Raw genomic sequence first — 27,662 nt, 5'->3', positions numbered from 1 at the left:
TTTGTTTTCTCTTAATGCACCCCATCTACCGTTACTCCACAAATCAAAATTCTGGATATTAATCCCCCACAATTGTGCCATGTCCGCCTACTTAACAATTCAGATTTTTGAATTGCATTAATCACATATTTTATATAATACACTTATAATATAATAAATATATATATACACACTTAAAAATGAATCAATTCTGGTACCTCTGCTTAATAACCAAAAATGCGCCATGAGGATCGGATTTTTAAAAGGGTTAATTGCACTTAAACTCCTTCTAAAAATATAAAATTATATTTCTCTTAAAAAAAATTTTAAAATTACACTTACACTCATTTTGAAAATTTACTATTTACATATAATCCTTGTAAAATAAAATTGAATAGTAAAAAAAAATCCCTTATAATCATAAATCATGCAGAACCAACCCCTCCTCCTCTCCCAAAAAAAAAATCAAAATAAAAATAACACAAAGCGTGGCCTACATGTGAAAGAAACGCGAACGGAAGAATATCTATTTCAGCCTTTGACCTCTTTAAATAGGCATAATTACCCATATCTTACGCGATTATATCGTTTCTTTATTATTTTTAGTTAATTTTTCCATTTTAATATTTTGCTAAAAATTGACAAATACTAAAAATTTAACATTCATGAAGATTTATTATGTATATTATTACATTAAGTTAAATTATTATATATATATTTACATATGAATCGATAAATATCAAAGTTTTAGTGATTTTCCTAATATTATTAAGTTTTAAAAACTCAAAATACATGATTATATTTATAAATATTATTAGTTAATGTGAATTATATGTTGAATAATTTTGAAATTATATTTGATACCTCCTCAAACATTTGTTTTAAAGTCCAAGGATGAGGAGGTGGGCTCCAGCCCAACAGGCCACCTGCTAGGCCCAGAGCAAGGTATAGAAGCCCATTAAATTGTTTCTTTCTTCCAACCTAACATGTCCAAGAAGTAAATTCAATACAACAAGTTGAGTCATCATACAGTAGTGTGATTATGTCATACAAATGGTTGACATGTTAAGACACATTACGAAAAAAAATCTCTAGATAACTCCAAAAGGCTCCGTTGGAATTGACTTTTAGTTAACAAGTAACTGCATTCCTGTATATCTAGACAGATTGGACAATGCTTAGTTAAACGGTCATATCTTCGTCTAGATAAGTCTAAATCCTATAATTCTTTTTTTTTTTTGCCAGGAAGCTAACACACGGAGCTATCCAGTGGCACCAGATTCTTCATAACCAACCCTCGTATCTTACTCTATGAATGCTTATAAATTGAGGTATTATGTAGTTATTTTGGGGACACAAATCATCACACTCAAACTCTTGTTCTCTCTTATTTTTAAGCTATTTTCAGTATATTTTTGGCACTCCATATGATTTTTTTTTATTTCAACCATTATTCTCATTTTGATTCGAGTATTCTATTTATTTATTTCATAAGAATATTACTGACTTAAGTATCAGAATGCTAACATTTGTTTTGCAGGGTTAGTCTCCTAGTGATTTTAGAATTTTTGAGAAAGTCATTCGACTATAATGATACTGCTGAATTTTGATATACATTAGTATTATTACATAAATTATAGTAAATAAATTTTAATTTCTCGATATAATTACATTTAAATATAAAAATAGATAATAAAATACAATAAATTAAATAAAGTCATTAATACATTGTTACTTAATAGACTATTATACATAAGAGTGCTACAGTGTTGATGAATCTATGAAAAAAATCGTAAAAAATTATGATATTCCATTTCTATTTCTCTTGTGAATATTTTTTTTTTGAACCCATTCTCTTGTGATATTTTATAACAATGATTATATATTTATTAATTATTTTCAATAATTAAATCTTACACACACATTTAATTTAGGAGCATACAAGGAAAAGAACTTCTCGTATTAGTATAAATATTGATTCAAAATTCTTCCTAGGGACCCCACTGCTGTTACACGTGTCATATGATTATTGCAACTGTGGGATTTTTTTTATCAGAGTCAGGTAGTTCTATCACCTAAATCCGTGTAAGTATCGACATAGTTAATCAATTTTTTTTTTTAATTAAAAAAATTGAGTACTCTTTAGTAGTACTTTAATATACTCAAAGTCCACTGTTCTAGGGTTTAAACAAAATAATTCTCCTTCCGTATTTTAGGTTCAATTTCAATTCTAAATAATAATTTATCAGGAAAACCCTCTTCAAGGCTACTCAGAGTTACGGTATTTAATCTCTTCACCATTCTATGATTCAGTATTTTATTTTATTTTATTTTTTGAATTTCGTCTGCCATGCAATTTCTTCTGTTGCAACGCGTGGATTCATGGAGCCTTGCTGTTGCGGCATTGAATTCGTGTAGGTTGGCTCTGCTTTTGTTTGGTGGAGATTTTTTGTTTGGTTTTGATTAATTGTTATTGTTGGTTGAAGTTTTTGGGGTTTTGTTTAATTGATTTTGTTTGTTGCGCGGTTTATGGGCGCTTTTTAAATTTGCTTTTTGGTGCGAAGAGTGTAAGGTTCAGCGTATTCGTGTGAAAAGGGAAAAGGAAAAGGACAGATTTTGGTTGGTGTAGAGATTACAAAGGACGAACATGTAGTTATGTGCTAGTTTAATTTTAATCTTATCTGTTGAAGGAATAATGCAAGGCAAAGTTAAGCTTACTCCAACTTAATGATGCTTCATCATTGTATGCCTAGGAATTTCTAGCTACATTTATTGCTATGTGATGTGACTAATGATGATGAAACTTAGGATAAATTTTGTGAAAAGTCTCACCCTTTTGCCCGTCCTATTTTGCCTGCTAGAGAAGGGTAACGCTGCGTGGCCAAATTCGGCATATACAAACTAGTTGCACAAAGGGTTGCATATGCTATTTACAATGTGAATTATTTATCGTTTCATGGCTTCCTAGTGTAATGCATATAGGTCTGAATGAAAATGCAATATCATTTGTAACGTACTCTTATGAAAATACTACGGTCGTGTTTACACGTCATGTAGGTTGGAGCGGAGGAATAATCTAGGAAACTCTGCCAAATTTACGCAATTTAATGGAGATTGTTTGTAATCTAACGCGGTTTTTCATGAGCATTTCACGGGAAAATATGTAACGGCTAACCTTTTGCTAGTAATGAAAAAAGAAAAACCGTAACGGATGTATTGGTTGAGGTCTATATCGGTTCAACTTTCAAACGCAAGACTTTGTTTGTTTCATTTGCTTGATATTGATGATAGTGGAGTAATAACATCTTGTGGAGGGTTTATTATTTTTGTTAGTTCTTAACTATATTAATTTATTGTGTTTCTCATGTCAATTTACCTAAATTGATAAGAATATGAAGTTCTCATTGTGTATTTATTTTATTATCAACATATAGTTGATACGTAGCTGTTGAAGTAATGGAAATTAAATAAGGACTTATACAACTCTGTGAGTACTTGTAATTTTTCAAAAAAGACGGTAAAAGTTGAAACGTCTTAAATGACTGTCATTTGAAGTAGGTTATATGAGATGCCATCGCTATAAATTTCATACAACCCTCTCATAATTGTTATATTGTTTTTTAGCGTTGAAAATTTCCGTCCACTCAATTTTGTTTAAAAATAATGTTAAATCATCCTCGTTCGTGTCTATATATTTGCGTCATATCATTCTTGTGTAGGAAACATCGGTTTATTGCTAAGTTACTCTCATCTTGTTCCGCGACATTGTCATGATCTCTCTGTACTTTGGTCATAAAGTTTCTCGCTCTATCTTACAATAACACATCAGTAATCCTTAAAGGTATTTGTGTGTGATTCTTAGTGTTTCTATTACATCTACTTTTTATTTTTCATTATATTCTGGAAATAATTTGTTTCTCTTAATAGTCTGCCCAATCTGAGTTAGTCTAATTATCAATTTATGTTCAAAATGCTATCTTTGTAAAGATTAAAAAGGATCTTCTTGAGGGATCATATAAATTTCTAGAATTTTGTGCTCCTGGTGATTGATAAATATATGTTTGTTCCATCAGAAAGTATATCCTTTGTCCCAATTGATACCGTAAAATAAGGTCTACACTGTCATTTAACCGGAAGAAATTTTTAACTGCTGCATTGTACTGTCCTTGGTGGTGCTTGTAAATATAATTTTCTGTACTTGTATGCATAAATGATTTATTTGGGCTGTTAGCTCAAAATCTCACAAATTTCTGGTAGTCGGATATATATTTGTGTGAAAGTTTTGTTTGAAACTGAATTTATTTCTGTTGACCTTAATTCCTCAAACTTATTAGTATCACCCTAGGGAAGTTAGCATCCCATTTTCATGAAGTAAAGGGATATGTTTTTATAGTGCATGCGGTTCTTTTCAATTTGCTCAACACGAAGAAAATTATGGAAAACAACCTTTAGCAAAGTTGTTCGCCGGTGTGAGTGCATGGACTTGCTCTTGCAGTGAACATAAATAGTATACTATTGATTGTGACTATTTATTGTTGGCATCCTCCTGATACCGTTTTTAATATATTTTTTTGGAGATAATTATTTTTTTTCAATAAATGGCAGAAGAAATGAATCAACATATATATGCCTGGGGGAGGAGATACTAGCATCTCATCCACTCCAGATGCAAAAGGGGGGTGGGCGTGAGTTTTTTATGCTATAATATGATAGTATTAGTGGAGTATGTGGAAATTGGAAAGAAGTTGCAGAGATATTAACTAAAGATATCCCATATTTATTGCCCCACAGGTGTGCCATTTCAAATATTATATTTTGCCACTATTTGTTTTATGTTTAGTAGCTTGCTGTTATCAAATTCACTCAAAATGATGCAATTACTGATTTTCTTAAATTAATCAAGTTCTGCAGACTTTTGGCACAGCCAATTACATTTTTATTAGAAACTTGTCTTTTGACTAGCAGGGGCCTAGTTCAGCATAATATTTATTTGGCTCAGAAGCGAGAGGACTTCGCTGTAATTTCTTAATATGAATATAGTTACCCAAGAAGAGAGCTCTGCTGGCCCATCAGTTCAGCCGGCAAAGCGGAGACGCGGTCGTCCCCGTAAAGATGCAAGCCCAAGGCACACTGAAGCTGCCCATCTTCCACCTGGTTTTCAAGGAGTGAAAGAATACCTTCCCCAGAAAGCTGATAGAACCATGGAAGTTGAATGCTTGGTGGGCCAGGCTGTAACTGGTGTTGTTGAGGCCACATTTGATGCTGGTTATTTGCTAAATGTTAGGATTGGAAACTCTAATACAAATTTGAGGGGCGTTGTTTTCAAGCCAGGACATTATGTTCCCATTACAGCAGAAAATGATGTTGCTCCACATGTCCAGATGGTCAGAAGGAATGATCTCCATTTCACTGCTGAAAACCTGAGTTCATCACGTGGCAAGAAACTTACTCTCCAAACAACTGCTATGGTACCTTCAAAACGCAAATATGCACCACCTAAAACAGCTCCTCCTGCCCCTCCAGTTGGCTTGAGGGGCAGAACGGTTCCTATGATTCCTCAACCTGTCGATTCTCCAAGTGAATTGCAAGCTTCTGACTATGATGACAAAGATGTGCATATGGCTGAACCATTATCCATGTTACCACCAAATCAATCTATACCTGTTGGCCTTACTTCTTTAGCCGCACAACCCCATCCCAGCCACCAAGTTGCCCCGGGAAGCAAGCAGGATAATGATGGGTCATTTGACAAAAGCATCTCAGAGGTTGGACAAGAAGAAGTACCCAAGCCGATGACATCAACGGACATTGATACCTCAGGATCTTCACAAGCATCTGATATTAAAATTGAGGTTGGAAAGGAAGAATTGATATCTTCAGCAGAAGATTCAGGTATTATTTCAAAACAAGAAATCGAATATAATACTACTGAGCCACTTTTAACTGAGGCCTTGCAAGCTACTGCTTCCATTATGGAACCTTTGTTCTACCATGGAACTGGAAGGATGACTGAGCTTTTACAGGTAAGATAAAGAGCTAAGCTCTGCAAACATCTATCTTAATTCGATTTATTTAGTAATTTGCCATGCTCATGTTAAGTTGGATCCATGTTTTTATTAGGCTTTACAAGAAAATATGAAAGAAACCCCAGGGGAACTTGCTGAACCACCGTCTTCTGCAGCCGAAATCGAGTCACTTGAAACAGCAGCTATAGAAACTGATCCGGAAAATGAAGCAAGTTTGCCATGATAGCTATACTTTAACATGTTCACCAGATTATGTGATCTCTCAACTTGTATAGCTTACTTGTGTTTCAACTGTCAGAGCAGCACCCAACACCTCTTGAACAATTCATTTAACGTCTGGCCAGGGCTCAGATGATCTGCAACAGCATCAAATCATTCTCACAGGCTGTATGGAATTTAGAATCATGAACTTCGTAGTTTCCAATTTCTCTAGATTTAGGTTAAATTTACCGTCATTTTGTTATGCTTGCAAATCCTTATGAGATTTTCTCTTATCAAGTCTGCAATCCTTCGTCCTTTTTTAGAGTCTTCTTCTATTTTTCATTGTGCCCTGTTTTTTCACTTTTCTGCCTTAAAATATTTACCGTCATTTTGTTATGCTTGCAAATCCTTATGACATTTTCTCTTATCAAGTCTGCAATCCTTCATCCTTTTTTAGAGTCTGCTTCTATTTTTCATTGTGCCCTGTTTTTTTCACTTTTCTGCCTTAAAATATTTACTTTTGATAATTGCCTTATGCCTTCGAGAATGGAGACACAAGACCCAAACTAGCTATGGTGGGTTCTTTTGGCTTTTTCAAAGATCATTTTGCTGCCTTCGTTCTGACAAGAAGAAACTTCAATCACATTCATGAGCCTAATTGTTCACAAATATGGTTATATTTACTTCCCACACTTATAGGAAAAATAATAGGAATACTGAATGAATTTATCAAAATCATGAGATTACAATGTTCAAATGCCTCATTTCCAAGGAACATTGTAAAACCAAAAGAGAAAATATGACAAGAAAAAAAATGGACATGTATGGACAAGCACAGCAGTAAACTATATATCAAAATTTTTCATGAGAAAATGATAAATCAGAAAAAGGTGCCACTGATATGGCAGTGAAATTCAAGCAAACTTGGTGCCCAGGAAACCATTTGCAGCTGGCACTGCAATAGGCCGCAATACAGGAAAGAGAGGCTGTTGAATGGGAATGGAACTTGGCATTACAAACGGCTGTGGTCCACTTGCTAGAATTGGGGGAGCCATGCACAGCTGCAGTGCCTGAGCCGAAGCTGTCCCTGAAGATGTAGTTCAGGTTAACGATGTTCCAAAATGTCACTATATCAATTATTGCAGTCCGCTAATGATGATCTTATGCAAAGTGTGTTTGTTTTGTGTTGACCCACAGTCAACAGTTTTGCTCCTCCATACACTACGTTACCACCTTAAAATCTTGAGTTAAACCAAGGTAGCATTGTACTGGGCTGATTTTAATACATAAATCTTATATAAAACATGAGGTAAACAACAAATTCTGTATAGGATGATGTAATATTAAGAACGTGTCAGCAACCTTACTGAATTATATTCGTGCATTTTGGCATAGAAATAAATAGGGTGACCATATATGGTGGCAGAAATTCTTGATCTCTATTCTGTAGTTCAGTTTTTCATACATCTTTCACCTTTACTTCCATTATCTAGTGACCCGTAAGCTGGCAAGTCCCAAGTCAACTAGGCAACGAACTACAATCCTTCCTAGGCTCATTAACATGCCTGTCAACAATTTAACAGCATTATGTGTTTTTTTAACTAAATATGCATCTAATGTTACCCTGAGTCCAGAAACACTCCCAGAGGCAACTAACTTATAGTTTCAATGGCTGCTGATAGATTAGCACACTAGACAGTGATTACATGAATACAGCTTCTGCTGATGCTTATCAAGTACCTTAACCTGATTAAACAATTCCACATTAGGTACACAGGAAAATGAACTTGAAACTCTTTCTAACTTATTAAAATTAAATATTTTGGCAAATAACCTATCTTACTATAACCACATACCTTGGTGCTTGGGAAGATGCACTTGATGTGGAGTTAACAGAGGTCGTGCAGTTGCTGGGGAGAACCCTGCTGCACTCTGTACAACATCCTGAAACAAACATAAAAGCCACAAAACAATCAGCAAAATGCACAGTAGATACTTAATGTGCAAAGGGGCATAACAACCGTTTTCTGTAGAGGAATATGTTTCGTAGATACATTATTAATCAATAAGAAAAACAAGTAGAAGCATTTCGTGTCTTACACTAGAAATGGGATGCATACAAACCACAGGCCCCCGTCCAAACATAACCTGAGAATATCAATGAATTGTAATCATTAGATGACCCTCGTAAAACCATTCATATGCAAAGTAATGATATTCTGAAAAGTGGTCTTCCACTAAGCATGACATACATTTTGTACATTTGGATGACCATAGGCCGGGCTGGCTTGGAAGTTCTGGTATTGACCAGTATACCTAAAAGGTTGTGGGGTCCTGTTTATCACTTGTCCAATAATCTGCACACAAAGTAAATCTGGTAAAATATGGTAGCAAATAGTATGAGGGAAGAGGTAGCTTTGCCGCAGACACAATATCATCCTTAATTATGAACACTTACAGGTTGGACATATGGAGCATCACTACCACCATTTCCTACAGCGACATTATTGAATGGAGCAAACTTAACAGGCATGGGAGAATGAGCAAAAGAACTTGCATCAACTTCTTCTTGTGCTGTAGCCATTGGTGCCATAGTGTAGGTGCTTGGAAGGTAAGGAACACTAGCTCCATTTGCCATTGCAGGAGAAGTCACCATTATATGGTGCGACACTGACGGTGAAAATATTTTAGCTCCAGGATTGAGCTTAGATTCCTAGAAAGAGAAAAATTGTTTCATAAAGCACAGTGACTAGCTGGGTGTGCAAGAGAATTAGGAACATTGTTCTACATCCAATCGCCAAAACCCATCTTCCTAAAATAAAATCAATTACAAAACCACACCAATAGCACCATGCTCCTAATAAAATATTTCACAGAGGCAGCTTCCTGTAGGGCACTTGAAACCCGTAACAGAAATACAACAAGAAGCACCATACATATAATAAGTTCAAAATTCCAGCTTAAGGCAATATTATTGTGACAAGTGAATTCTCAGGCAAAGCTCATATAACTATTTAAGGACATCAATAGTACCTTGGCAGTTTTCTTAACACCTGAATTTTTTGGAGGAACCAACAGAAAGGGGTTTGATGATGCACTGAGGCATGATTCTGATTTAACATCAATGATGGGAACCGAAGCAATAGAAATATTTGTTGCAGTAGCAACCGTACATGCAATCTCATCTGATCTATCTTGACCCTGGTCCTCAAGTGCATTAGAACCCGAAGATAATCCTTTTGGTTCTTGTTGCATAGTATCCTCTAGAGTATTTACAGCAGGAGCTGATTGAGCTTCATAAGTAGTGACTGCATGGGAGATAACATAGGATTATAACCTCCAGATGACATTGAGAAACAGAAAACTGGTCAGCTTATGGTGCAATATAAGAGATGTGTTGGTATCAGCAGGGATAGAATTAACTACATGAGCACAAAGAAGTTCCGTTTCCTCCACATGCTATACGTTTAAGAAAGATGAATGCTGCATCTAACAATTGATAATGTCATCCAGAGCAACTATATTTTAGCTCATTGATTGCACATCAACCACCAAACAATTGGGTATCCCTCCTAACCCGACAGCAACTGAAACAACCCACCAACCCATTCCCCAAGACTACACACACCCCAGAAAATGTTCCGAACTGGCAAAAATGGAAAGGAGAAAACACGGGGAGAATGTTAAAATCTATTGTCTGCAGTCACTTTAAAAGCCATCTCAGTCATGGAAGCTATATATAGAGGTGCTTTTGTCATCAAACTCTTTTCCAAAGGGGAGTGAGATGGAAACTCACTGCTTAGTCTTGAGCCTTGAACTTCATTGGTCTGCAGAAAACAGAATTAAAATCTAGTAAGAAAACAACTTAGGAGGATATAACCCATAGTATTTGCTATGGTAAATTTATATCAACATACGGCTCCTTTGTCTTGAAACTCAGGGTTATTGTGGGTATCACTCTGCATTTCTGGTGAGCCATCCCCACCCTGTCTGTCACCAATAATTGCAAGATAATTTTGAATCATAAACAGTGAAGTTGTTTTAGTATAATACTAACAATACAAACCAAGAAAGGAAAGAAGAAATTAATTGAAACCACAACATATTGTGAGGCAGAAAAAAGAAAACAGTGCCAGGAACCACAAGAATAATAATCAACAAAAAAAGAACATCTAAATGGTAGCTAATAGATAGATTGTGACAGACACACAATCTTATTCAACTTGAAAATAGGCTTGCCAAAAGGCTAAGCCACATTCACTGCCACAATCAGAGGGACAGCAAGCCAGTGAATGGCAAAATAATCATCCAATAGCAAGTCAAAAGGAACGTGCAAAAGAAATTGTAGATGACCAACAGAACATAATTAGGCAGAAATATTTACCTTCCATCAACTGGAAGAGTATGTGCTTCTTCTATCTGCATCAGCAAAAATAATGAAAAATGAATGAATCATGCAAAAGGAATGAATGAGAGACCTCAAGATCGAGCGACGGACAGAGAAGGAATACAAGCATTTCATATAAGAAGGACGAAAACACAGCATGAGCATGCCTTGCATGTCAGTCAATAAACGGAAACAATCTAGCTTAATTATTTCTTATCAGTAGATTGGCAAGCTATTCCTCATTCAAAAGTTCACCTTTACAAGCTTCATTGCATCCAATCTCTCATTATGATCTTCCCGAGAACTGCCCAAAACTTTTGTTGGCTTATCTGCATGAGAAAAACCGTTCTCTCTTTTGGCTGCAAACCTGCAGGTAGACAACAATATAGCAAATTTCCGTATAGTTGCGAAATCAATGTAATGGACTCAAGAATCAAATGTGTCAAGTAGAAGGCACACTTTCTGAAGTCTGTACTCAATCAATCCCCAGACCCCCACCCAACAAGTTAGAGAAAGATGAACGACTTAAAATGAATAATTGGTTTATTCACCCGTTAAAGATCCATAAATTAAAACAAAATGCGGAAGTAGTATTGGAAACAAGGTGGTGGAATTCCACATTTGGAGTTTGAAATGGCTTCATTTCACATTTTAACAGAAAAGTAACACTAGGTCCACTTTCAGGCTGCCAAGAATAGCTGTTTGGGGTCATTTTGCCCCCTCCTTCCCCTACCAGCCAACATCTGGCTCATCAGTATCTTTCTATCGACAGCTAAGCAAGTGGTGCATACAAAATATGATTTTTTTTATGCTAAGGTCTATCAACCCATCACTTGCGGCAAGATATTGTATAATCTTACCTTGTCTGACTTTTGTGCTTTTTGTTCCCTCTGGACTCATTAGGTTTTACTACTCCGGAATCCTTGTTCAGGCATTCAATATAGCCTGCAGCAGCCTCGATGCTGTTCCCCCCTACATACCCTGTAATTCCATTAGAAGGAAGGAGGACTCCCTGGAAGTAGGCAAACATTTATTAGTAAAAGAAGTTCTGACTTATGATTGAAATTCAGTCATAAGGCAAACCAGAACTTGAGATTTGAGAAAAGCACGAGCAACCTGCCTTAGCAACAACTTGGACAAGATCGTCGGATTGAACAATAAGTGTCTCTATCAGAGTTCCATTCACTACATTTGCCTCTAGATTCCCCTTCTTAATCATCTTCGCTTTCTTCAACACAATGGCTAACCAAACACAAATCCATTAACTAGAAATATTTTCCACCCAGAAGAGAGTTGCAGAGATTACAATAAGTTTGGACAATATACGCTCATCCTCCTGTTAAGCTACAAACTAAGCAAATGCCTTAAACAATAAACAACTAGTCCATAATTAAAGAAACCAGAACTCAAAATCAAGTTTCAATTTTCCAAATGCAAGAAAAGATACAAATTCAACATAATACGAACGAGAAATTCAGCTATCAAATCAAGATCAGATACCAGTACCAAAGCACACGTCAATCAACAACCAAAAATTTCTCACAGAAAAAACCAAAACCCATAAAACAATTGACGCAATAAGCAAAAACCCTTCCCGGTTCACCCATAAATTCAACAGGGAGTCAAACAAAAAGCAGACAACGAAACCAAGATTACCATAGTCCTTGTCCACAGAGGCGGTGTGGAAGATTCCAGAATAAACGGAGCCATCTTTAGCGTGAACGTCCACAGGCATCCCAATGATGCACATCGTCGTGAACAGCAAGGCATCACCCACTGCAACCAACGGAGCGGCCGCCGCCGCTGCGGCACTCCTACTCTTCCCCTCCTCCCTTAACTCCCCCTTTCTGCAAGCCATTCCTATATTGTAATGCTTCAATGAATTACAAAATGCGAGTGTCGGGGGAAACAGAATTGAATTACAATGATTGGATGTCGAAAAAGAGAGTGTTTCAGAAACTTGGAAGAGAGTGAGGAGATCTGAGAACTCGGCGAGTAGTAGCTTAGCTTTAGATTTGGAATCACAAATCCTACGAGAGAACAAATGTGTAATGTATGAATGTATACCTTTTTCGGGTATTTCCAGCTTTATATTCCCCAAGATTTCGCTGCTTCTCTTTTTTACTTTTCTTTTGATCTTTCTATGCTTTTTTGCCTACACACCCCTTTACTTTTCTTTATTTCTTTTTTACTCCACTTTTTGAAATCCCTTTACCAGTTTTGCCCTCGTACGGTCCAGAATCTTCCTCAAAATCACATTTTACAATCTACAAAGGCAATTTTGTGTAAATCATTTCAGAGCTCTTTGCAGTTGGTCTGTAATAATATTAGAGTAAATTAGATTGACACTCTTATAAAATTAGACTAAAATATATAAATAATTTTTTTATAAAACATTGTGATGTGCATAAAAATACTGTGGCCCAAATAAGTCTAAGTAATTCAAAAAGAAGAAAAAAACGAGAGACTCATAACATTTTAGGAAACCCAAGTCATTAGAGGCCCGAAAACACTTGATAGGCGGCCTTGGCGGCTGCCCTTCAGAAGATAGATTGATAAAGAAAGGAGGTTGGAGGCATCCTCCTACTCGAACCATGATAAAAACCTAACAAATACTCGGCTAAAAAAGCCCACACACTTGTCAGTCCACTCTTCCGCGTGGTATCCCACTCTCTTATGTGGCATATCATCAACCCCGATGTCGGCATCTACATTGGACCACATTAGCCCTAAGAGGACCTCCTTACAAATAAGATAATCCAGGAGAAGACAGGTTTCCCCAAAACCCAGAACTCTTAAACCTAGAAGAGGCTCCCCGCCAAATAGGAGTCGTCGCACGAAAGGAGTTCTATCCCAAGCAAAGACGTGTTTTTGTGAGTTGATCAGTTAAAGATAAGACCAAGTTAAACTTTATCCACACGAATTTTGACCCTTTTCTTCCAAGGAGAAAAGAGGTGTACAAAGTCCTGGTAGAGGGGGGCGTCCCCTCTATATATACACCTTCAGCCTTCCAACAGGGACACCTTCAATCCCTTTACGGGGACACCCTCCAAAATTTGAAAAACCAACTTTATTCATACTTTAGTATTATCACTCTTAGCACGATTTCTCTAACGAAATTGTTTACTCTATCATGATTTCTCATTATATTTTATTTCTTACGATTATTTTTCTCCTAAATTCGATACTAACTTGGGCTTCTAAGTGCTAACGCCTTTTTTGTAGGTCCCCTTTCAGTATTTGTATTCGCTCGACCCAAGCTTTGAGCATAATATATATCAATTGGACTCATACATTTTTTATACACATCGCACTGTAATTTATTCATAATATTATTTTATTGTCATATAATTGAGATTAAAAAATATTTGATTTAATTGTATGTGTGATCAAGACAATAATATGGCCTGTAGCCAATTTTCTTATTTGCAGTTGCGAACCAGATCCTAATATTTCATATTAGATGAAAATTGAGTATGGTAACAATATATGCTAAATATTCATCTAAAAGTATGTGTTGTTCCAATTAGACATTTAATTTTACACAAAGACCTGGTGGAAGGCCCCTGTGTGCACGGAGTCGGAAAGGGAATAGCCTCCAATCTATATTAGGACATGGGAAATGTTGGGTCTTGACTAAAGGTCAACTGGACCATCAAGAGGTAAGTTCTTAAAGTCTGGCATTCAGATGTATCGTCCTCCCTCACATAGCAAAAGGCTATTAATACAACATGGACATAAGGGCCATGTAATTGTCACTAGAATTTGAAGACATCAAAGGGATTATCCTCATCTCCCAACAACCCCCTCACAATGACTTTATTTCGTTTCGGTTGGATATTGTATTGAACTAATTAAATTTAAAAAAAATAAATTCAAAATTGAATAAAATTAAATTTATTTGATGGGTATGACCCAAAAAAGATTGACTCAAAAAGCAGTGTTAAGGCCAGATATAAACCCGCCAGGCCAAGAGAGGGACAACCTGCCCAAGTCGCCATGCCTGATCCAAGAAAGGGACAACTTACCATTTGGTTCGGCCCAAAGAGAAGGCCCACTAGACCCGGTCCAAGGGGTACCAAAACCAATCAAGGAAGAGAGCTTACTTTATAATATTTGGCCAAAGGAAGAAGCCTAATCAAGAGACCTTCAAGGCTAGCTTATAGGAAATGTGCTCTCAAGAGGTTGTACTCTTTCAGTTTGGAAGGACTTTTCACCCGGTAGAAGTTTGCACTTAGAAGGAGTCCCCCTTCACCTGGAGACTTGTTGATTAAGGAATGGATAAGGAGGAGCCTTATCCACAGAATCCCGCCTTCCTCGCTAATAATGCGGATTCCCCTCAACAGGGCTCCTATTGCAGGGGAACTCCTCTATAAAGAGAGGAGGTACCCCCGACAAACAGTCTCTTCCAGGCTTAAGGACTCTTCTTACTGCTCTTCTATTACTCTAATTTCGTGTTCTTGCATATGAAATTATCATTTTTATCATAATTTCTCGTCATAATTCATTTTTACATTCATCTATTCTTAAATTCGGAATTAACTTAAACATCAAAGTGCTACCCCTTTATTTTGCAGGTCATCTTTCTCAAGAGCTTTTACTCAATTAGCCCAAATCCAACATCAAGATCTAAGTGTTTTGAGTCCATATTAAAATCGCACGCATCATTTACTATAATCATATGTATTTTATAAATTATAAATATAATATATATTTATTTATTTAAAATAAGTTCATTTCAATTTATCCAAGCCGAAAACCAAAACCTATTGAATTACCGAATTTTTTAAAAGAAAATAGCAAACTAAATATTTGGTATGGCGTAAAATACCAAATCTATTGGGTCAGTCGCGATCGTATAGTACAGAGTCACTACACAGCCTAGTTTTGGCCAAATTAAGGTGGCTTCCTAAATGCTATTACCCTCTCCCCCCAGAATCCTACTCCTTCGCCGGCGGACGAAATCGACTAAAAGTGAGAATATCTAAAGCGAAGGAATTCAGCATTCCGATTGTGAAAGAAATCGACCTCCTTCAATCACGTAGGAATTGCTTCGGGCTAATGCTATTCCGGTTTCAACTTGCTTTTCCTGGACTCCCCAATCGGGAAACTCTGCAATGGATGCGCCGAGAAATTTGGTCCATCGCCTTACTGCGGTTTCCAAAGGTGTTGATTTAGGGGTTAGAGCAATGGATTTTGCAGTTTATAGTTTCTTCGGCAGAAGTAGTAGAAATATCTGACCATCTGAACGTGTAAAGAAACTCAATAGTGAGTTATAAAACCAAGGGAATAATAAAAAGCAACTCAGTAAAAGATGATAATGTTGTTTGGCCTTAAATATTTGTTTAGAAGTACGACAACACTGGTTTTTTTATTATAAGTACATGATCGTCTGTTTTCTCGAAAATAAACTTTCATTAATCTTTTACAAGTACTTCTTTCTTTCTTTCTTTTTTTTTTTTTTTTGTTGTTTGGCCTTAAATATTTGTTTAGAAGTACGACAACACTGGTTTTTTTATTATAAGTACATGATCGTCTGTTTTCTCGAAAATAAACTTTCATTAATCTTTTACAATTTCTTTTTTTTTTTTTTTTTTTTTTTTTTTTTTTTCATTTCTTTGAAATATACTGTAGAATTAAAATTGTGTAAAGAGTTTGCAGTTGAGAATGATGCAACAATCAGGCGGGCTGGCCCCACTGACGATGGCGATTAATTCGCAACAGCAACAGTACCAAAACCCAGAAATGTGATCCTGCCGGTGCCATCGCCAGCATCCTCCGGTTAATCCGCAGCCACCTCCCTCTGGAATCAACCATAGCACGGTGGCGGCGCGCCTTCCACAGCCATCTCATGGTTTACACATGGTGTATGTACATGCCGGCATGAGTTGTCTCCGTTATTAGTCATTTGCAGCTTCTCCACATCAGAATCTTCAATGAAAGCTGGGCTAGAGTGACCGGTGCATGCCAAGTTTTGCTTAACGTTTGTACTATTGTTTCTCACATTAGCGTCATAACCTTTCACATTACAAGTGCAAATATTTGTTGGAGGTGAAGAACTCATTGTCACGGTTCTCAAATTCTATGGTTAAGTATCAATTGTTATGCTTTCCATGTGGTACTATGGTTAAAAGTACTTTTCCTCAAATGATAGTGTTCTTTTTCTGATTTCTCTTCTGTATAATGGGAATAAATATTTTATGCTACCTGACATGTGTGGTTCTCAGCCTCTGGGGAACCCAAAACATTCTTCAAATTCAAGCATTTAAATATCATTAAAGCCCACATGCCAATCATATGTGGCAAGCATCACGGGTGCTTTACTGAGAATGCCCCAATCAAAGTTCTGAACCGAAGACGAATTTGAGGTTTGTTTTCCCTGGATAAAACCTACCCCGTACTGTACTTACATGAAGTCGATATGAAGCATCAGTGAATATGTACCACATGCTGAAGTATAATCGATGATGGACTCGAAACTGGTTTTGGTGGTGGTGCTAGCACTTTTGGTAGTCAGTGCCTCGAGTAAGTACGTTAGACCGCCGCCTCGGAAAACGCTTCATTTTCCATGGGACCCGAAGCCTTCTTCTTATCCTCAACAGGTGAAGTTCATTTGTTTAAGGGGAAGTTTAAGAAAATTTTGATTCGTGAATGTAGAATCTGAATGTCTGGAAACTGGACTGCTTGATTGCATTTGCATGTTTCTTTATTTTCTCTGGATTTTCTTGCTGGGCCTTTGTGATTTGGGTGCTGGGCAGTTGGTCGTGTTTGTTATGGTGTCTGTGGTGCTGGGGTTTGCAAGAGTTATAGAGATAGTCCTGATCAAATAATTATTTAATAGAAAAGAATTGGCTATGTACGAAGTTGTACTGTAATTAAAATTTCTCTAGTCAGAACCAAAAGCATGATTTCTTTGTGGCTTTTGGATAAAAAATCGTATGCTTGAAAATTTTCTTTTGATGAATAGTATGTTGGAGGCGCTACTGGTCTATTGTACATGACGTATTTTTTCTTGGTTGCTTATGCAAGATTGGATCTGGTGGTTTATTCTAATCCAGTTATGAAAATTGAGATCATTTGGTATGGCTGTGCTGGAATTATACAGAAAAGTAGGAGAGTCGGTGCTATTAGAGTTGTTATTCAAGTACAATATCAGTTTCTGTCATCTCAAGATTTGAGGACTGGAGTTTTTATGCATTAGTTTCGAGCCTAGAGCTGATCTTTGAGCTTTGTTTTATAAATGGCCATTTTAGGTTCACATCTCCTTGGCTGGGGCCAAACACATACGGATTACATGGGTCACTAGTGATAGATATTCTCCCTCCATTGTTGAATATGGAACATCATCCAAGAACTACACCTCGACAGCTCGAGGGGAGAATACTAGTTACAAATATTTATTGTACAGGTCTGGAACTATACACCACACTGTAATTGGTCCTCTGCATGATGACACCTTGTACTTCTATAGATGTGGGCGTGAAGGTCCTGAGTTCCAGCTCAAAACCCCACCATCTCAGTTCCCAGTTACTTTTTCTGTGGCGGGTGATTTAGGTCAGACTGAATGGACTAAGACAACTTTGGCGCATATAGATCAGTGCAAATATGATGTTCACTTGCTTCCTGGAGACCTTTCATATGCTGATTATATACAGCATAGGTGGGACACATTTGGGGAGCTGTTGCAGCCACTTGCAAGTAGAAGACCATGGATGGTGACTCAAGGAAACCATGAGATGGAAAACATCCCATTCTTGAAAGATGGTTTTCTACCCTACAATTCAAGATGGAAGATGCCATATTCAGAGAGCAACTCCACCTCAAATTTGTATTACTCGTTTGATGTTGCCGGTGTTCATGTTATCATGCTTGGTTCATATGCAGATTATGACAAGTATTCTGATCAATATAGGTGGCTGAAGGTTAGTTGAGCATACTTGTTTCTTTCATGAAATGAGATGTAAAAGGTTCTCATCATCCCGATGAACTCTGTGGTCAATGGATCAGATGAGTGCAATGTTTTTTTTTCATGATTCTATGTATTGCTAGGCGTAACAAATCAATCTGAACAGTATAGGATGTCGCTGAGTGATTGAAGACAACCTTGTGATCCGGATAAACTTTTACAATTATATTTAAAAAAATTGAGATATTAAAGGAGATAAATATGATGTTCTTGTCTAGTCCTGAATGTAGGTTCTTAGCCTTTCTTTTGCTTTTCCCATTATCATCTTGAGTAGATGGTCAAAGGTGATGAAAATAATGCTTTTGATCGAACGTGATCTTATTCAATGATGTATTTCGCTGACATAACATTTTTGTTATTGAACTTGACCAGGCTGATCTTTCAAAGGTGAATCGTAGAAGGACACCCTGGCTGCTTGTACTATTCCATATGCCATGGTATAATAGTAATGAGGCCCATCAAGGTGAAGGTGATGAGATGATGGAAACAATGGAACCCTTGCTTCATGCTGCTTGTGTGGATATCGTGTTTGCTGGCCATGTTCATGCCTATGAGCGTTCAGTATGATTACATTTTGTAGCTTCCATCAATTTGATCTTTGAGCATTTTGACCTATTATTGTGCTATTTCAACAGAAGCGCGTGTTCAATGGTAGATCAGACCGGTGTGGAGCTGTCCACATCACGATTGGGGATGGTGGTAATAAAGAAGGTTTAGCGCACGAGTAAGTTTTCTCGTAGTAAAATAAATGTGGAATTACAATGTGTATTGAAGAGAAGTGTTGAAAACTAACTGCAATATAAGTTGAGCCTACTGTATGAGCTGAAATAGAAGCTTTGCATTCTCTCTTTCAGTAATTGCCGTCTGTGAGAAATATGATCTAGCATAAAGTTTTTCAGTTTTAGTGGATTTCGTATTTGTTCTTCCCCTGTTCCCCTCAATACCAGGAAAAGAAGAAAAGAAAGCTTGTCTTGATTGGCTGCACTGTGGCCTCTTTTGTGGCAGGGCTGTTAATGGGTATCGCCCTACCTGGACCCCTACCCAATAAATACCAATAGTGATTTCTTCATACCCTATCTGTACCCTATCATCTGGAAACCATGTATTACAGTTAGTTTATTGTCATCCCTGCACCATGTCTTTAAATTAGATTTATAACAGTGTAAGAAGTATTGGAAAATCATTTGGCAGGTACAAGGAGCCCCAACCTGGGTGGTCTGTCTTCCGGGAAGCAAGTTTTGGCCATGGTGAATTCAAGATAATGAACTCAACTCATGCATTGTGGAGGTGGCATAGGAATGATGACGATCAACGAGTGACGTCAGATCAAGTCTGGATAATTTCCCTGTTTGGCTCAGGGTGTCTCCTGAAAAAGAATGGCGAACTGAGAAAAATACTCGTGGAGCCCTAGATAGGTGGATCTTTAGCTTGTCCTGTAAATTATATTATCCTGCATATTTTGTGTGTAGTGCCTTAACATCGAAATGATCATTTAGACAAGTATTCAGGGTCCCTGTTTCTGCTAGAAATGTTGATTCAGTAAATTTATCAGTTCTAGGGATTGTTGCCATTATTTCTCTGTTATAATTTATGACGTTTAAGACAACTTGAAAAATATCCGAACATGCATAAGAAGGATGGTAAGGACAGAAATTATGTCTCTCCTGATCTCCTTTCCCACCTCTCATGAGCTGACCTTAGCATACAGCACGTAGAATGTCCAATCTTTATTTTCCCGTATGAGTCAGAATGACTATTCTCTTATATGCCAAACAGACTGCATGATTAGATCGGTGAAAACTTGACCAGTGTATTTAATATCAAATATCAAATTTGACATAAGAATAGTTCCATTCATCAGGAGTCCGTGTTCACTGTTAAAGTTTCTGATAGATTGTAAAAAATCCCAAAGGGCCATGACTAACACAGAAAGTGCAGGATGATACACTTGATAAGTCGAGAAGTTCCCTAATCATACATCAAGTCAGTTGCCTGCACATTCTCTAGTGCTCACCAATCTAACCTGTCAGGAAAATCCGTGCAAACCTGAGTTTGAAACTGCAGCCACCAATTCTTGCTAGCTAGGGAGGTGATCAGAAATCTCTAGTGCAACTGCATCAGGTTTACACCGTTTTGCCCCACCATTTTCTGGCTTGAAAGTTCCACATATGAATGAAGGTTTCATTCACGTTCTTTGTATCCCTTCCACAGTATAATCTGTTCATCTTTGAACAAGAGAGGAACGCAAGGAACCAGATCCTGCATCCAAGATAGAAATCGAATTGAAGGATCATAACTTCCTTCTAGAGAAGACAGATTAGGACAAAATTGTCATCAACAGACAACTTAGATTTCAATTAGAATTCTCATACCCTCAGTTTGACGCCAATCTTCTTACAGTCGCTTGTGCCCACATGAGTACAGTCTAACCTTACTACTTCTTCAGTCTCAAATTTCGTTCTTACTCTCTCCACAACATTTACATATACACCATTCCTAGCTGCAAAATGCAGAGGTGAAATTAAACAACTAATACTATAAAATCAGAGTCTGTCAGGATTGAACTTCAATATAATTACTGAGTTTCATTAAGGCAGGAGAATTAAGCCCTCTGTTCCGCATCTCCTTAGTTTCTTCAAATGTCAGGCCATCAGCAACATTAGTCACAAGCTTCGGATAAATTGGTGCGTGAGGCTTCCACAGCATTATTGGAACCTGCGGCCGCTTGTCAGGGTCATAGTTACGACCACGATATAGGAGAAGGATATTTATGTGACGATATATAATCTTTCCTCCAGATTTGTCCTACAAACATACTGCAACCCTCATTAGCTAATAAACGGCGAGATTCTGCAGAAAAAAATTGTCAGGGTTGAAACCTCAAGATGGAAACAAATGTTGTCCATGTCCAGAGTTGGCACCCCCAAGCACTTGATTCGCACTGCTTCAGCTCTTCTCCAGTGGTTGTGGATGTCTTCTAGCATGTTATGCGTAACACCTCCTTTTCCTACCATAATCAGGATAACTTTTTTCATTTCAAAAAAAGGTAAATGGCTTTAGGAGAATCGTAATAGAAGTTCCAACTCTAATGAGATGTTTCAAGCTCATCCGTGAATTCAAAAATTCAAGTGAGGTGAATTCTGCACACAAGGAATATACATTATACAGTAGCCAAATCGGCCCATGCTGCAGCCGGATATGTATCTACCACTATGATTGGACATCGGTCGATACTATCAACCATGCTTACAAGAATGAACAGAAAACCATTTTATGGGTCATGCTTCCTTATAATACATAAACCACAGTAGAGAGAAAAAATTCCAATCACAATGCTCGGAAGAAAAGATTTAGAAAAACTGAAAATTTACCCAAATTAATTTGGCGGGAGCAATTGCTGTGGCGATATTTCTCCACGAGCTCCGTAACCTCCTCCTCGGAGAGTGGCTCCCCAAGAACCCTTTGGCGCTTCTCCGCCAACTTCTCCAAATCCGGCTTTTGCTCGGCTGGAGCTCTTGTCCCAGTCCATTTCCGATCAATCCGGCTCGGCCCGAAGGGCGAAAACCTCTTGGGTTCGCGAAAACCAATGGGCTCAACACCCCGGCTGGTCTCTGAGTAAGAGTACATAAAATCAAATGGCAATTCGGACTTCACCGGAAAGCCATTGGCACCATCGGAATTAATTTTGTTGGCGACTTTCTGCGTTTGGTTCTTCTTTTTAATGAATTTTGACTTGTTTTTCCTTTTGGCGGTTTGTGTAGGGGTGGGAGAAAAAGGGGGGTCGTATATTTCTTCATCTTCTGCAGGTGGAGAGTAGCCCAGAAAACGAGAGATGAAGAGGAAGGGCAAGGGCAAGGGCAAGGGCGAGGGCGAGGGCAGCAGATGAGGAAATAACCTGAGGTTCAAGGGTTGTGGGTGTTGGATTGAGCGTCGCCATGAAAAGAGCTTCAACATCAGAAAAGTTTCGGGGTCTGCGAATACTCCAAAAGACAGAGATGGAGAGAGTTGATCAACCTCTCTCTCTCCGTAGCATAAATAGCAGTAATTTTGGCAATGGCTTAAATCTCATTAGTGTAAATGTTATGAAAGTTATAATTATTCATACTTAATATTTTTTAAGAAAATTTTAAGACTTTCTTAACATTTTTCATTTTCTATTTTTTATTTTCTTAAAATTATAAATAATTCATGATATTAACGACAATCTAACGACTAAGCCTTATGACAGTTTATTAAATTTTTAAAAAAATATTTATAATTTTTTTTTTAAGAAAATGAAGAGCATTTATAATTATAAAAAGTGTTAGGAGCCCGTCGTAATTTTACTTTATTTTTAAATTAAAACAATGATAATTTAAGTTAAAATAATTCTTTAAACCAACAAAAACAGGGTTGTTTTTATTAGCCGAGTCTCCGGAGAAAAAAACCAAAAAAGAGTTAGATATTTGGACGTGATCAAGTAATATAAATATATATATGTGTGTGTGTGTGTTTTAAGTTAAGATTTTAAGATAAACTTAGCAACTATTGATAACTAAAATATGACGACAATCGACTGCTGCAGTTAAAGAGAGTTTGCAACCATATTTTCCATAATGGTTAACGGAAATGTACGAGTATTTGGTAAGATTTCAGACAAGTTCATCAACCATTGGGCAAATTAATATTCAACTAACTGTTTATGTAGCAATGTGCAAGAAACCGAAGTGGTGAAAGAACGAGCTATACTTTCTATTTTGAATTTGTCGTTCCCAATTGATTCAGTCGCAGGGACTGAATCCCCCAAAGAAACTCCCTCTGCACAAGCCAACGCTGATCTGAACCTCCAAGCTTTATTTTCGTGCACAAAGGAAGGCTATTACAGAACTCGATGGCCAACCTGTGGAAACAAAAGGCTTTGAGGTCTGGAATCTTTTTCAACACAATCCACCACCAACCTTGACCCATGCAAAAATTTGGCTTAGTTTTCATCTTTTCTAACAGAATGAACGGCCATCTCTAGGTTGTCCCTTTTCCGCATTGCTTCTCATGGTCATTTGTTAAGCTAAGTCATGGCAGTAATAAATGAGACTAAATCCAAACGCAGTACAATCAATCAAATGCTCACTTCCCAGAAGCTTTGCTCAACCTTTCATCTTTGCATCGCCTTTGATCTCCAATCATGGATTCAAACACATCCAAGAGGCCATCCAATCCCTCAGAGTCTTCCCCAATGGCCTTCATAGCATACACAATGCTCTCGATCGTCGATAAATATCCAGCCCTTGGTTGATGCCTCACATCGCTGTACAAGCTCAACTTATCTACATCCAACCTTATGTGCGGCAAGAATCTCAACCAAGGGTTCTCATTGTACATTCTCTTGGCCTTGGCCCATGTTCCATCCAACACGATCAAATTCTTAACCTCAAAATCCACAGCCTCAACGTCGATTGATCGTTCGCTTGGAAATAAAAGCACTGATCCTGAAGGAATTGCAATTTCAAATTCTTTACTTTCTTCGTATTCATTGCTCCCTTCTATAGGCCGCATCTGAAGTTTCTTCACAACAAACCCTTTTCTTATATCATCGACAGCTATATCTGAGGCCAATAGCTGATCAAAGCTCATATTCTGACATTCATCCAGTGTCATCCAATGATTACTAAAGGAGCTAATGAATCCATATTTTCCAATGGTAAAACTGATAGCAGTAGCTTCTGAATCTACGAGAGCTACTTCTTCAGACGGCAGTCCTGAAATGGCCCTGCCAACAAACTCAGTATTCTCTCCTTCACTCGACATTTCATCAAACAGATGGCTGTCTTCATCACATTTGACCCCATCCGTTCTACAACCGGAGTTGAGCAACCGAATAAAGAACCGGGCTTGTAAATTAACATCGGAAACTGTAATTACATCGACATATTTTAGCCCAATGGTTGCGATTCGTGTGGAATTCAGAGGGTGCTTTTTCTCAAGACTATGTTGGAGAATGGTGACAGTAACAGAGTTATGGAGAGCAGGAGAGCGGAGTCGGTTACATAGACAAATGGGCGTCGGTTTGGAGCATGATGGGCAAGTGGGTCTCCTTGTAGACCCAGATTGATTTACCATTCGGAAAATTAGGGTTTTCGGTTGCTGAAATGTGGGGATTTTGTTTCTCAATGGATTGATAAAGTAGAATTGGGCGTTTCCCCTTTGCAATCCAATTCCGGATCGAAAGGGAGCAGGCATTTGATTGACTGCGTTTCACTTTCACCTTTCCGATCATTCAGAATGCAGAAACATTACCCTGACGTTGAAGGTGAAGCAATAAATTTCATTACAAAGCACAAACCCTAGAATCAAAATACTACAAAATCCAAACAAAAAAAATACTACAAAATCCTTTTAACAAGAGCTTTTCAAATATTTTATTTTCATAAGATGGTCTCAAATTTATAAGATATTATTTATTATTTTCTTTTAAAATATTTATAAGTTTCAAAAATAATATGCTAAAAATTTTACAAACTATTTTGAAAAAAAAAAAATGAAAACTTCACTTTATTTTTTAGGGTAAAAAATTGCTTCCAAAAAAAAGAAAGAAAGAAAAGTTAAAAGTAAAAAAGAAAAAAAGTCATTAACGCACTATTCAGAGGATTGTGGCGCCCACGCGAAAACATTTTCATATTGACAATAATACCCTCCAAAAATCTGCAAGCAGTTGCAGTCTGTGATCTGTCTGCTAAATACAGAAAGCGGACACTTCAGTCCTTTCATTAAAGATCAAGATTAATTTCGGGAAAACGGCAAACAAAACTAAAGGTCAACGTAGTTGGTGGTCGTTACGTGCATCTGACTCACCAGATTGCGAAGAAGCTTCCAGCTTGAAGCATCAGAACGATTTCAATATTTGCTCTCTGATCTCTTAATTTTTGCTCGATTCTCCCCAAAAATTTCAATCTTTTCGGAAAACCCAGCTCCAAGATGCATGATTTTTGCTTCACTATTCCATACGGGCTGCTTCTGGTGTTAGGTGGCGTCATCGGGTACGCCAAGAAAGGCAGCACTGCGTCACTGGCTGGGGGTCTCGGCACTGGTTTGCTGCTTGTCCTCGCCGGTTATCTCAGCCTCCAAGCTTTCCATAAACACAAAAACTCTTACTTCGCTTTGATTCTTGAAACGGGTATGCCTCGTTTTATCAGAGTTAACACGTTCACATGTCGTAGTTGAGTTGATTGGATTTGATTTGATGATTTTTTTAGTGGAATTGTCTATGTGTTTGTGGAATTTGGTAAACTCTTTAGTTTATGCTGTCATGATTTCGATCTGGGCGTAGAAGGACAGAAATGCTTGTTTCTTGTTGAAAGCTGGCAACATTATCAATGTGAAATTAGGAAATATTTTATCCTAATGCTCTGATGTCCCAGCTTTTCTTTACAAATGTACAAGATAAAGATACAGATTACAAGAATTAAGGACGGCTTCTCTTTGGTAAATAGTTTAAAGTTTTATCACTGATTTGGAGAGTTTCCGATAGCTTTGTCATTGTGATGTTATGTATTTTCTTCCCAATATAGCCGTCCGAATTCATTCTTTTGTTGATTATGTTGGTCGGAAATCTGGCCTTTTTATTTTTGAAATTGCTTGATTGTTGCTTTGTCAGTACTTGGGAAGTTGCGCAGAAATCCTGTCATAAATGTTTCAAAATAACTGCAACAGAAGGGAATTTGTATTTGTAACCAACTTGACTAGAATTTTACTAAATTCGGAGAAAGTTTGGGTCATCTTTTGGCTTCGCAACATTCTCTCCGGCTGCTGTATTTGAATTTTGACAAAAGTTTTGAGCAGCATTAACAAACTTTTAAGTACATGCGAATGGCTTACATTGATGGAAATGTGAATTTTGGTAGTAAGACTTGAGAAACAAAGATTAATATTGCCTGTTTTACTGATTGAAGTTTTGGGTCATCAACCATGTTGGTATTTTATTGTCCGAACTGCTGTGTTACTGATCTAGCACTGCCTTAAACAGCTGTTGCTGCCATACTGACATGGATCATGGGACAGCGATACATGCAAACTGGAAAGATAATGCCACCTGGTATTGTTGCTGGAATAAGGTAAATCGAAAAGAATGAACATGCTATTCCATCTCTTTTCTAGCCGGATCATATATCGTCCAAAGTTGCATACCTTGGCTTCTCTCACCTAATATTGTATAATGTTGTGGATTCTTCTCTGAGTATAATGTTGCTAATTCATTTGTTGCATTTGCAAAATGCCATACAAGATAGTTATGCATTTTGCTTAATTGAAACACACACACACACACACAGAGGCCTATTTGCACATTCTCTTTGAATACGTAATTCAATTAATCGAACTATTTCTTGTTGATAGTCTAGTTATTTGATGTGGCTAACCAACTAATGAAAGGGTTATACTTGGGCCAAGATTTCTTCCTCAACCGAGTTCTTTATTACCTTTCCCTCAGCTTTAACAGAAAGATATTTACCTTAAAAATTGTTCAATGAGTAAATTTTTGGAAGAATAAGACATTCTGTTAGGTTGTTTTTTATGTTGATTGTAGCTCAATACAATAGCATGGTGAGCTTGACTGACTTTTTGCTGTTTTGGGCTTTTCTTGGCTGAGCATAACCTGGTTTAGTGGGAGTGATGTAAAGAAAGAAGCTTAAAAAGTGAGAAGGAAAAGGATAGATTCCATCTTAACATCAGGCACATGAAAGAAGCTTGCACACAATTTTTCTGGTTTGCTTTTCTTTGAGAATTTTATATAGATTTTTGGATGTCAAAATCTTATTGCGTGTCAATGAATTATGAGCATTTCCATAAATACGACTGATTCTACCAAATATGTTAATTTTTGCCATCTTGATTCTTGTTTGCAGCCTCGCCATGACTGTGTTTTATATTTACAAAATTGCCACTGGAGGGAACCATATTCCACCGAAGACTGAGTAATAGCATTGACAGTTTCTCCTACACAGATGATTCATGCTCTGTTTCTATGAAAACATGCCAAACTACATGGATTTGTCAAGGTTGCTGGTTGGCATTTTATTGTTGTGACTTACGTACAATGATTGTATCAAGAGAGTTTTTTTTTTTTTTTTTT

At 37.3% G+C, this 27,662-nt stretch overlaps 6 protein-coding genes across 9 annotated transcripts; 3 read left to right on the top strand and 3 right to left on the bottom strand.

The window, feature by feature from the left end:
• On the top strand, positions 2,124–6,535 carry LOC105174858. Of its 4 annotated transcripts, none has more exons than XM_011097082.2 (3): positions 2,124–2,260; positions 4,945–6,002; positions 6,100–6,535. In XM_011097082.2, the coding sequence occupies exons 2-3, from the start codon at positions 5,010–5,012 to the stop codon at positions 6,226–6,228; spliced, it is 1,122 nt and encodes a 373-aa protein (XP_011095384.1). In that variant the 5' UTR covers positions 2,124–2,260; positions 4,945–5,009; the 3' UTR covers positions 6,229–6,535. The 4 variants fall into 4 exon arrangements, with proteins under 4 accessions (XP_011095384.1, XP_011095385.1, XP_011095383.1 ...); XM_011097083.2 differs by having other exon boundaries at positions 2,251–2,393; XM_011097081.2 differs by lacking the exon at positions 2,124–2,260 and adding an exon at positions 3,531–3,820.
• Positions 6,912–12,696, bottom strand: LOC105174856. The gene is made up of 14 exons (XM_011097079.2): positions 12,661–12,696; positions 12,250–12,453; positions 11,714–11,835; positions 11,454–11,605; positions 10,849–10,960; positions 10,591–10,625; positions 10,124–10,196; positions 10,003–10,033; positions 9,240–9,514; positions 8,665–8,919; positions 8,459–8,563; positions 8,307–8,354; positions 8,063–8,150; positions 6,912–7,293 (listed from the first exon to the last, which is right to left on the bottom strand). The coding sequence occupies exons 2-14, from the start codon at positions 12,449–12,451 to the stop codon at positions 7,121–7,123; spliced, it is 1,671 nt and encodes a 556-aa protein (XP_011095381.1). The 5' UTR covers positions 12,452–12,453; positions 12,661–12,696; the 3' UTR covers positions 6,912–7,120.
• Positions 16,207–20,030, top strand: LOC105174855 (purple acid phosphatase 18). The gene is made up of 5 exons (XM_011097076.2): positions 16,207–17,195; positions 17,847–18,515; positions 18,932–19,120; positions 19,195–19,283; positions 19,751–20,030. Exons 1-5 carry the CDS (start codon positions 17,058–17,060, stop codon positions 19,968–19,970), a joined length of 1,305 nt encoding a protein of 434 aa, XP_011095378.1. The 5' UTR covers positions 16,207–17,057; the 3' UTR covers positions 19,971–20,030.
• Positions 20,337–22,622, bottom strand: LOC105174854 (CRS2-associated factor 2, mitochondrial). Its single transcript, XM_011097074.2, has 5 exons — positions 21,931–22,622; positions 21,439–21,566; positions 21,139–21,364; positions 20,932–21,059; positions 20,337–20,818 (listed from the first exon to the last, which is right to left on the bottom strand). The coding sequence occupies exons 1-5, from the start codon at positions 22,511–22,513 to the stop codon at positions 20,741–20,743; spliced, it is 1,143 nt and encodes a 380-aa protein (XP_011095376.1). The 5' UTR covers positions 22,514–22,622; the 3' UTR covers positions 20,337–20,740.
• On the bottom strand, positions 23,200–24,944 carry LOC105174853. The gene has a single exon (XM_011097073.2). The coding sequence runs from the start codon at positions 24,773–24,775 to the stop codon at positions 23,663–23,665; it is 1,113 nt and encodes a 370-aa protein (XP_011095375.1). The 5' UTR covers positions 24,776–24,944; the 3' UTR covers positions 23,200–23,662.
• LOC105174852 (protein FATTY ACID EXPORT 5) lies at positions 25,322–27,607 on the top strand. The gene is made up of 3 exons (XM_011097072.2): positions 25,322–25,709; positions 26,559–26,646; positions 27,436–27,607. The coding sequence occupies exons 1-3, from the start codon at positions 25,511–25,513 to the stop codon at positions 27,506–27,508; spliced, it is 360 nt and encodes a 119-aa protein (XP_011095374.1). The 5' UTR covers positions 25,322–25,510; the 3' UTR covers positions 27,509–27,607.

Source organism: Sesamum indicum, linkage group LG12 (genome assembly GCF_000512975.1).
Source record: "Sesamum indicum cultivar Zhongzhi No. 13 linkage group LG12, S_indicum_v1.0, whole genome shotgun sequence".
NCBI classification, from domain to species: domain Eukaryota; kingdom Viridiplantae; phylum Streptophyta; class Magnoliopsida; order Lamiales; family Pedaliaceae; genus Sesamum; species Sesamum indicum.
This window is presented reverse-complemented; position numbering and strand designations above follow the sequence as displayed.